General features: G+C 33.2%; 2 protein-coding genes across 2 annotated transcripts in view; both read left to right on the forward strand.

The window, feature by feature from the left end:
* Positions 1-12,757, forward strand: part of LOC125029196 (synaptotagmin-like protein 3) — a 148,259-nt gene that overhangs the window by 58,910 nt on the left and 76,592 nt on the right. The window lies entirely within an intron of this gene.
* On the forward strand, positions 4,590-5,473 carry LOC125029192 (protein lethal(2)essential for life-like). The gene is made up of 2 exons (XM_047619052.1): positions 4,590-4,923; positions 5,154-5,473. Exons 1-2 carry the CDS (start codon positions 4,645-4,647, stop codon positions 5,385-5,387), a joined length of 513 nt encoding a protein of 170 aa, XP_047475008.1. The 5' UTR covers positions 4,590-4,644; the 3' UTR covers positions 5,388-5,473.

The raw sequence follows: 12,757 nt of genomic DNA on the forward strand, positions 1-12,757 counted from the left end.
ATCTGACAACTAACCCTTTAACATTTTTTATTTTTTAAAGGGTCACTCAGAGGGATGTAAGTTTCCTCTTGCACAAAGCGCTTGGTAGACGATTGTTCCATTTTAAACGGTCATTGCATGCTTGGTAGTATTTTTAGGAAATATCTTGAACCTTCTGGTTATCTTCTCTGTTTATAAACACACACGCAATTATATATTAATGTGTATATATACACACATAACATATCACATACAGGTACACACACACACACGCGTATACACACATACACACATATGCATATATATATATATATATATATATATATATATATATATGCATATATACACACACATACACAGTGCATACACACACACATACACAGTACACAAACACACATACATAGTACACATGCACACACACAGACACACATACATAGTACACACACATACACAGTACACGCACACACATACACAGTATACACATACACGCACAGTACACACACACACACACACACACACACACACACACAAGAACTGTCTACAAATACACAGAATGTTTACGAAGAGGACACTGCTTCTGGCCGAATGCGTCTGGCTGCGAAACGAGGAAAGCATTTTACGGATTCCTGAAATGTCTTCGCTTTCCTTCGGTCAATATTCATTATGTTTAACGGTTAGTAGTATGGTGTTATTAATCAAGCATGTATATTGAACGATTCCCTTTTCTCATTTTTGATTGATTGATTGATCTAAAATCATCTGTCGCGTCAACAGCTAAGGTCATTAGCGGAAAACCAGCACTGAAGAGCACTAAGTAAGGTTTGATGATCACATGTATTCATTCATAATTGCACAGTATCATTTGCCTATTTGTTACTTATGACTAATCATTAACATTTAGACATGACATATTTCAGAAGTGGTTTATTTTTATAAATCCATCAGGGCGAATAACTATATTTCCATTTCCGCTAAATATTTCATATGGAAAATTCCAAGAGACTGATCTCAGATGAGTGCAAACCACTTTCAGACATTTCAGTATTACATAGAGCGTGGTACCAATCCAGCGCTGCCGTGCCCCACTAGTCAGAAAGTGAACAAAGAGTTTACAAATCTCTACAACTATTTGAGAATTATGAGATATATATGTATGTATATTATATATATAGTTTTTATTTTTTATTCATACTCCAGACATTTCTAGAGGCAGATACGTGAAGAGATGCAGAGCAACTAGAAAGATATTAACTTTTAAGTGAGTTCCCTCTATATATATATGTATATGTGTGTGTGTGTGTGAAATATATAAGAGTAGGTTATCTTTCATTTATTTATTAACCTATATACTTATCAGTTCTGGGCACTTATACACTCGTGCAACATTCCAGATTGCTGCCATACTGTGTATAAGGAAGATGATACGTAAACGAATGCATTTGTATAACCTTATTCACTTTATTGATTCAGTCTCACAGTATCCAAAATTAAGCATACTTAACTCACAGATTACAGGTCTTACAACTAAATACCTTATAGAATATATGTTCCTGTTTAAGATTCCTCTATGACCTTAGGAGCTGTGATAGTCAAGACGCCATCAGTAGACATTGCGGAAGTCACGGCCTCCATGTTCACTTTGCCTGGGAAGTTGAAGCGGCGACAGAAGCTTTTCATGGACTTGAAGTCGCCCTCTTCCTTTTCCACTCGATCCTCCACCACCACCTGATTCTCTTCCACTTTGACCTTCGTGTCTCCACTCTTGAAGTCATGAACATCCAGTATAACCTGTATATAGAATCAATTTATGATATTATTATTTTTTCTAGTACGTTCCTTTTCATTTAGATTTTTATATTTGTCTTACTAACGCAAATTACAATAATTAGGTATCTAACCTTGTGATTCTGGTCGTCTTCGCTGAAGGCCATGACTTGGTTCTCCTGCTGCAAATTACGCTCTCTTATACGTGTGAAGCTACTCATGAGATCACTCACGGATTTGGCTTCACCCCACGTATCCAGGATTTGGTCAATGGCTGTCTCAAAATGTTTCCGAATATCCTCGAAGAAGGAATCATGGAAGAAAAGTCCCTTCTCAGCGATGGGGAGAACTGAATTCTCTTTGCAGTTGGGAGCTTCAAGACAGGCAGTATTTTGATTCTCCATCTTGGACATATTGATTTTCAGAGAAGTATAGCTAAAGACAGTATTGTAGATAGGAAATTGCAGTCTTATTACAGAAATAGTTGTGTTTCCGTTGTGTCTAGTGAAAGGCAGGTGCCGATGCTTTTATGTGGCGGGAGTTGGGTGTGCGCCCACTTTCCGTCTGCATTTGGGCACGCGAGTCGGGCGTACTTGGGTACTATCTTCATAATCTTGAACATTCTAGTTTCCGACTATCTCTCATGTACGTTTATTTCTACCAAATCTGAACATTTCTATTATGTTTTACCTAAATATATATATTTGTTTTATTAATTTATATTCATATATGTATATAAACCAGTCAAGTCAAGTCAAATCACTGATAAATATAGACAAACCAAATCTATGACTATCTTTAGCCTAATTACCAATAAGGTTTTACAAGACGATGGTGTGAATGGAAGATACCTTATCCTGTTTCAAAGATTTCACCAATAATGAAAAGAAAGAAAACAAGATTTCATATACATAGAGAGAGAGATTGTGGAAGAAAGTCACAGCAGTCGGAAGAATTTGGCAACTACATCGTTAGTCATTACGTTACATTCGTAAGAATATTCCCTTGTCTAAGAATTTTGGAGAACCACCTGATATCGAATCTATACGACAATGAACCTGTTACCATCCACTTTCTACTAAATGGTTTTCAAAACTTGCAACTAAAGATTTCATGTTAGATAAGGAAATGGTACGGACAACATGTGCATGAATGTGTGTTGATCCTGCATTTATAGCAATACACATAACCAGTGTCGATTAATTCACCTTGTATTTTTACTTCGTTAATGACATCAACAATAACATCACTTGAACCTAAATGAGAACTTTAAGGAGATTTCGTAACAGATGTCAAACATACCACAAACGTTTATCCAAATGTAAACAGAAAGTGGGCACGCGTTCAACACACGCTACATAACATAGTCAACAAACAGCTCCTGCTACGGAACGGATACACGTGTCCTTAGGCAGAGAACACCCTGCAGCTTTATTTACATTTACATAGGATCCCACTCCATATGACTGACAAACGCTGTAATATAAGAATATATATATATACATACATGTGCATGTGTGTGTATATATATATATATATATATATATATATATATATATATATATAACTGTATATTTATAGTGTGTATGTGTCTATACATAGGATGGCCATATAGATGATTCCACATGCAGCATAAACGAACATTTCATTAGCTGAAATTATAATCTAATCTTAAAGACAATGAATGCTAAAGTGATTGTGTATTATTTTAGATAATATTAAAAGAACTGTTTGTCTCCTTTTTCCGATTGTTATTGTTGCATTGTTTTCATAACAGATAGTCCTTCGAAACTTTCAGAAAAAAGTTGTTGTGACCTGTGTTTCTATGATTATTTTTTAATGATATTAATGAGAATGGAACAATCGATTACCAAGCGCTTTGTGCAAGAGGAAACTTACATCCCTCTGAGTCACCCTTTCAGAAATAATAAAAGATAATATGTTAAAGGGTTAGTTGTCAGGTTTATATGAGCAATTAATCAAATATCTATTTTTTGTATATTTCCGAAGCAAAGTATACATGGAAGCTATTAATTTTGCAGGAAATGTATTAAATGATATGGGCACAGGCAGATATATAAAGTAGATATATATGTAAATAGACATACATCCATATATATATACATATATATGTATATGTATAAGCACACACATACACATATATGTATTATCATATATATATATAATATACACATGTGTATATACATATATATGTATATGTTTACATGCATTTATATACACACAGTCACAGACACACACATATATGTATATTAAATGTAAATACACATGTATATAATATATACATATATATGTGTTTGTGTTTATGTACACTCACGCACATATATAGATATGTATACAGACATTCATATACACACACACAACCACATGTGTGCACATATATAGTCCCTTTAAACATATATGTAGATATATACAGGTACAGATAAACATACAGTATGTGTACACATACATTGTCCTTATACACACATAAAAAGTATGTTTGCGCTTGTGTGTGCGTATTTGTATATAATATATCTCTATATATACATGCATGTGTGTTTGCGTGTATATATATATATATATCTTTTTGTGTCTATATATAAATGACACCCCTTTAGATGATGTAATATATAAATAAAAACGCATAATTAGTGATAAAGCTTTTATCGTATGGTTGTATCGTATGCATTCATTTTAAATTGACAGCTAGAAGTTTCAAGAAGTTTCAAATGAAGTTGTTGCCAATTATTCCGTGACGCGTCCAGAAGGAGGTGGAAAGTGGGCGCACACCCAACTCGTGCCACATAAAAGCATCAGCAGCCTCCTCTTGCTAGACACAGTATAAACAACACTCTTTGAGAGAACAGAGCAAGCTGTAGTTTTATCTACATTTCCAAGAGAAATATGGAGAACAAAAATACTAGCACTCTTAATGACCAAAAAACAGAATCCCCCAAAGAGGATTCACTTCTCCCCATCGCTGAGAAGGGACTTTTCTTCCATGATTCTTTCTTCGAGGATATTCGGAAGCAGTTTGAGACAGCCATCGACCAAATCCTGGATACGTGGGGAGAAGCCAGGCCCGTGAGTGATCTCATGAGTAGCTACAGACGTGTAAAAGAGCGCAATTTGCAGCAAGAGAACCAAGTCATGGCCTTCAGTGAAGACGACCAGAATCACAAGGTTAGTTTTAGTATCTAAAAACAATGCAGATCGCAAAAACACCAATTATAATAATCGTATGCATGAATAGAAGAAACAATCGTTATAAAAAAAAAAATCTAATTCAAGGTAAGGATTTTTTTCAGAAATGATCAAGGTCATGCAAACTGATTATTTAGATATTCATTAAAATGAAAAAGAAAAAGAAAAACAAGGGAAAAATAAATACTCCTCATTGATTCTATATACAGGTTGTACTGGATGTTCATGACTTCAAGAGTGGAGACGTTAAGGTCAGAGTGGAAGACAATCAGGTGGTAGTGGAAGGTCGAGTAGAAAAGGAAGAGGACGACTTCAAGTCCATGAAAAGCTTCTGTCGACGTTTCAACTTCCCAGGCAAAGTGGTTATGGAGGGCGTGACTTCTGCAATGTCTTCCGATGGTGTCTTGACTATCACGGCTCCGAAGATTCCACTGGCAGCATAGAAAAATATTTAATGAGCTAAAATTACGATTAGATGTACGTTTAGGTAACAATTAATTTTTCTTCAGGATAATGTGGAAATGAACAAAGCTTTTGCTATTTTTAAAATAAATTATACTTGTTTACTTGTGTGTATGACCTTACTTGCCTTCCTTTTTCGCGAACTTATCGAAATGAAAAAAAGAAAGAAAGAAGAAAAAAAAAAAAAAAAACATCGACCTTCGCATAAACTGCATAACAGAGGGATCTTCGAAACTATTGAAGAAAAGGTGCAAGTGCCAAATGCAAAGAGGGTTGACTATTTGTGACCTGTGCTTCCATGATTCTTTTTCGAAAAACTAATAAAAACTAATGTTGGTCCACCGAGTGCTTCATGTACAACATAAGACAAACTTGAATAACCCTTTTAGGAGACATGTACATTTAAAAGCATTACAGGTTGTTAGGATCACATGAAGAAATAAATAAGTGGGTAGTTTTTGTCAATTACCCAGGCAGGAAATATTGACATGTATAAGGAAATATATGTATGTTTTAATTATATATATTATATACATATACACATGTGTATATATACACATATAATCTTTTTACACAGTTACATTTAAGTAGATGAACACACATATGTATGTATATACATATATACACATCCATATGTATATATAATACATACATATATATATATATACATATACTTATAAATAACAAATAGATAAATGAAAAAATATGTAAGCGCGTGCGTGTGTGTTTGTAGTTGTACTTATCTATAGACATGTATATTTATAGTATATGTGTGTCTATACATAGGATGGGGTTATAGATGATTCCACAGGTAGCATAAGAACTTTCATTTGCTGAAATTATAATCTTAAAGACAATGAATGCTAAAGTGATTGTTTACTTTAAATAATATTTAAAAAAAAGTCTGTCTTCCTTTTCCGATTGTTATTGTTGCATGGCTTTCATAACAGACAGTCCTTCGAAACTTTCAGAAACAAATAAAGTACCAAATGCAAAGAGAGTTCACTTCTTCCGATTGCTGTGACCTGTGTTTCTATGATTATTTTTCAATAATATCAATTAAAATGGAACGATCGTCTACCAAGCGCTTTGTGCAACAGGAAGTTTACATCCCTCTGAGTGACCCTTAAAGAAATGATAAATGATAATATGTTTAAAGGTTAGTTGTCAGGTTTATATGAGCAATTAATCAATTTACTGTTTTTTTGTTGTATATTTCCGAGGCAAAGTGTACATGGAAGCTATTAATTTTGCAGGATATATATTAAATGATGTGGGCACAGACAGATATACAAAGTAGGTATATATGTAAATAGACATACATCCATACATATATATATATATATATATATATATACATATATATGTGTATGTATAAGCACACACATTCACATCTATGTATATATATTATATATATATGATATACATACATGTGTTTATACATATATATGTATATGTTTACATGCATTTATACACACAGACACAGACACACACATATGTATAAGAAATATACATACACATGTATGTAATATATATATATATATATATATATATATATATATATATGTGTGTGTGTGTGTGTGTGTGTATGTGTAATCGCGCTACTGTGTATATATATAAATATATATATATTTGTTTTTGTTTGTGTATATAAATATATGTAAACATATATATGTGTGTGTGTTTAAGTACACTCACGCACATATATAGATATGTATACATTCATATATATGTACACACAATCACATGTGTGCACATATGTAGTCCCTTTAGAAATATATATATATATATATATATATATATATATATATACAGGTACAAATAAACATACAGTATATGTTTGTTTGCGTATATATTCATATATATATAAATTTTTGTGTCTATATATAAATGACTCCCCTTTAGATGATGGAATATATCAATAAAAAACGCATAGTTAGTAATAAAGCTTTAACCGCATGATTGTATTGTATGCATTCATTTAAACTGAGAGCTAGAAGTTTCAAGAAGTTGTTGCCAAGCATTCCGTGAAGCGTCCAGATGGAGGTGGAAAGTGGGCGCACACCCAACTCGCGCCACATAAAAGCATCAGCAGCCGCCTCTTGCTAGACACAATATAAACAAAACTCCGTGAGAGAACAGAAGAAGCTGTAGCTTTATCTACATTTCCAAGAGAAATATGGAGAACAAAAATAATACCACTCTTAATGAACAAAAAACAGAATCTCCCAAAGAGGATTCACTTCTCCCCATCGTTGAGAAGGGACTTTTCTTCCATGACTCTTTCTTCGAGGATATTCAGAAGCACTTTGAGACAGCCATCGACCAAATCCTGGATACGTGGGGAGAAGCCAGGTCAGTGAGTGATCTCATGAGTAGCTACAGACGCGTAAGGGAGCGCAATTTGCAGCAAGAGACCCAAGTCATGGCCTTCAGCGAAGACGATCAGAATCACAAGGTTAGTTTTAGTATCTAAAAACAATGCAGATCCAAAAAATACAAATTCTAATAATCGTATGCATGAACAAGAGAAACAATTAGTTAAGAAAAAAATCAAATTGAAGGTAAGGATTTTTTTTTTTTCTGAAATGATCTAGGTCACGCAAACAGAATATTTAGATATTTATTAAAATGAAAGAAAAAAAACAAAAAAAAAAAACAAGGGAAAACAAATACTCTTCATTGATTCTATATACAGGTTGTGCTGGATGTTCATGACTTTAAGAGAGGAGACGTTAAAGTTAGAGTGGAAGACAATCAGGTGGTGGTGGAAGGTCGAGTGGAAAAGGAAGAGGACGAATTCAAGTCCATGAAAAGCTTCGGTCGACGCTTCAACTTCCCAGGCAAAGTGGATATGGAGGGTGTGACTTCTGCAATGTCTTCCGATGGCGTCTTGACTATCACGGCTCCGAAAATTCCACAGGCAGCATAGAAAAATATTTAATGAGCTTAAATTATGATATAAGTTAAAATATAATGTATGTCTAACTATTTATTGTTAATTTGTAGACTATAGAAATTAAGTTCATTTATTGATGTATTCTTTTTAATAAATCGTATTTGTTTACATCCGAGTATTACTTTGCGTATTTTTCGCGAAAATAATCGAAAAAATACCATCGTTTGCTTACTGTTGCATAAATTTCATAACAGATGGTTCTTCGAAACTCATGAAGAAAAAAATGCGTTCCAAATGCAAAGAGGATTCACTTCTAACTAGTGTAACCTGTGCCATGTTTACTGGTTTAAACTTGGCTCCCGAGCCACATTTGGCCCCCTGAGGGCTTTCTATGGCATACCACGTAATTCGAAGGAGTAAAGAAACAAAGTTAAACAAAATAAAAGGGACAGAGACAGAGACATAATGTGTATCGCTGTTCGTTACTATTATCAGGGTTAGAATTTTCGTATGTTTCTAAATAATTTTTTTTTTTTTCTATGAAACACTGAATTAAAACGAAAATGTTTCGTAGCCGCGATATGTTTTAAGGGTACAATGAGAAGTAGACGAGTATGAAGCATACCCAAGCGCTGGGGAAGCCTCAGTCACGCAGCGCTGCTGTTTCAGTGACTAGCCACCGTGAGTGACACTCTTTCTAGTTATTTTCGTCACGGATACCGCGAAAAAGTAAAGCTTGGTATCCGATGATTTCAGTCATCAAGGACAATTGACTTTGGATTCATTCACCAGAGTAGTACTATGTGTGCACGCTGCTACAAGACAGTCGTGTGCCACACACACTTGAAATGATATATATGTATATATATGTTATGTAATGATTATATGTATGTTACATTTAAAATATACGTGTATATACATATTTTTATTTCTATTGATACATATATATATGTATATTAATATGTGATTATAATATAAATATACTGCATATTTTATATGTATGTATTCCTCGCGAACCTATCGAAAAAGCATGGATTGTTTTTATGTCGCATGGATTGCGACACAAAACATGTACACACACACACACACACACATATATATATATATACATATGCATATACATATACATATACACACATGTATTTATATACATACATATATATACATACGCATGCATATATATTTTGTAAATTACCCAGGCAAAGTGTAAATGGTAGCTGTTGATTTTGCAAGAAATACTTGAAACAGAAAATAAAAACTTTACATATATATACACAAATGGTAAATATATTTATTTATATACATACATACGTACACACACACACACATATATATGCATATATATATATATGTATGTGTGTGTGTGTGTTTATGTACGTGTAAGGATAATATAAGTGTACGTGTATGTGCTTATATGTTTATAAATATGCATGTATATATGTATATATTTATATATATATGGATATCTATATTTATATTTATATACATATGCATGTATATGTGTATATATATCTTTATATAAATGATGTAGTACTGGTATATCTATAACGACGCATAATTAGTATTGAAGCATTTACCGCATGTTTGTATCGTATGTTTTCAATTTAATTACTTTGTTAAAATCTGGAAGTTTCAAGAAATTCGAAATCAAGATGTTGCCAAGCATACCATAATCTTGCGTCCAAACGAAGGTGGACATTGGGCACACATCCAACTCGCGCCACATAAAAGCAGCAGCAGCCGCCTTCTGATAGACACAACAGAAACAACACTCCGTGAGAGAACAGAACAAGCTTTAGCTTTATCTATATTTCCACGAACCTTGCGCTAGAGAAAAATGGAGAACAAGAATACTACCACCCTTACTGAACAGACACCGGAAGAATCTAAATGCAACGAAGATTCAGTTCTCCCCATCGCTGAGAAGGGACTTTTCTTCCATGATTCCTTCTTCGAGGATATTCGGAAGCACTTTGAGACAGCCATCGACCAAATCCTGGATAGGTGGGGAGAAAGCAAATCCGTGAGTGATCTCATGAGTAGCTACAGACGTGTAAGAGGGCGCAATTTGCAGCAAGAGAACCAAGTCATGGCCTATAGTGAAGACGACCAGAATCACAAGGTTAGTTTTACAATTTAAAAATCATGTGGATCGCAAATATTCATTTACACGAAAGTAAGAAGAAATCGTTAAAAAAATAAATGTTTTTCAGAAATGATATAGGTCACGGAAACAGATTATTAAGATACAAGGAAAATACAAAAACATTTTCTTAGATGATTCTATATACAGGTTGTGCTGGATGTTCATAACTTCAAGAGTGGAGACGTTAAGGTCAGAGTGGAAGACAATGAGGTGGTGGTGGAAGGTCGAGTGGAAAAGGAAGAGGACGACTTCAAATCCATGAAAAACTTCTACCGACGTTTCAACTTCCCTAGCAAAGTGAACATGGAGGCCATGACTTCCGCAATGTCTTCCGATGGCGTCTTGACTGTCACGGCTCCGAAGATTCCACAGGCAGCATAGTAAATCATATTCCATTATTTGAAACTGTAATCTAATTTTAAATGTACGTTTAAATGACAATTTATTTTTGTTTAGGATAATGTTAAAATGAAGCTTTTGCTATTTTTAAAATAAATGATACTTGTTTATATGTGTGTATGACTATACTTGCCTTCCTTTTGGGCGAACTTATCGAAAAAAAAAAAAAAAACATTGACTGTCGCATAAACTGCACAACAGAGGGTTCTTCGAAACTCTTGAAGAAAAGGCGCAAGTGTCAGATGCAAAGAGGGATCACTATTTGTGACCTGCGCTTCCATGATTCTTTTTCGAAAAACTAGTAAAAACTTAAATTGGTCTACCAAGCGCTTCAGGTTAGTTGTTAGGATCACATGAACAAATAAATAAGTGGATAGTTTTTTTCAACTACCCAGGCAGGAAATGCTTGACAAGTATAAGGAAATATATGTAATGTATGATTATATTTATACATATACACAAATGTATATACATATAATCTTTTCACACAGCTACATTTATGTAGATACACACACACACATATATATACATATATACATATACATATATACTCTTATAAGTATATATATAACATAAACATATATACATATACATATAAATAAACAAATAATTAAATGAATATATATATATATATATATATATATATGCGTGCGCGTGTGTGTTTGTACTTATCCTTATCTGTGCACATGTATATTTATAGTGTGTATGTGTCTATACATAGGATGGCCATATAGATGATTCCACATGCAGCATAAACAAACATTTCATTAGCCGAAATTATAATCTAATCTTAAAGACAATGAATGCTAAAGTGATTGTGTATTATTTTAGATAATATTAAAAGAACTGTTTGTCTCCCTTTTCCGATTTTTATTATTGCATTGTTTTCATAACAGATAGTCCTTCGAAACTTTTAGAAAAAAGTTGTTGTGACCTGTGTTTCTATGATTATTTTTTAATGAAGTGATATTAATGAGAATGGAACAATCGATTACCAAGCGCTTTGTGCAAGAGGAAACTTACATCCCACTGAGTCACCCTTTCAGAAATAATAAAAGATAATATGTTAAAGGGTTAGTTGTTAAGTTTATATGAGCAATTAATCAAATATCTATTTTTTGTATATTTCCGAAGCAAAGTGTACATGGAAGCTATTAATTTTGCAGGAAATGTATTAAATGATTTGGGCACAGGCAGATAAAGAAAGTAGATATATATGTAAATAGACATACATCCATATATACACATATATATGTATATGTATAAGCACACACATACACATATAAGTATTATCATATATATATATATATATATAAGATATACATGTGTATATACATATATATGTATATGTTTACATACATTTATATATACACACACACAGACACACACATATATGTATATTAAATGTACATACACATGTATATAATATATACATATATATGTGTTTGTGTTTATGTACACTCATGCACATATATAGATATGTATACAGACATTCATATATACACACACAATCACATGTGTGCACATATATAGTCCCTTTAAACATATATGTAGATATATACAGGTACAGATAAACATATAGTATGTGTACACATACATTGTCCTTATACAAACATAAAAAGTATGTTTGCGCATGTGTGTGTGTATTTGTATATAATATATCTCTATATATACACACATGCATGTGTGTTTGCGTGTATATATATATCTTTTTGTGTCTATATATAAAAGACACCCCTTTAGATGATGGAATATATCAATAAAAAACGCATAGTTAGTAATAAAGCTTTTACCGTATGATTGTATCGTATGCATTCCTTTTAAATTGAGAGCTAGAAGTTACAAGAAGCTTCAAATGAAGTTATTGCCAAGCATTCCGTGACGCGTCCAGATGGAGGTGGAAAGTG

This window comes from Penaeus chinensis, chromosome 9 (genome assembly GCF_019202785.1).
Source record: "Penaeus chinensis breed Huanghai No. 1 chromosome 9, ASM1920278v2, whole genome shotgun sequence".
In the NCBI taxonomy this organism is placed as follows: Eukaryota; Metazoa; Arthropoda; class Malacostraca; order Decapoda; family Penaeidae; genus Penaeus; species Penaeus chinensis.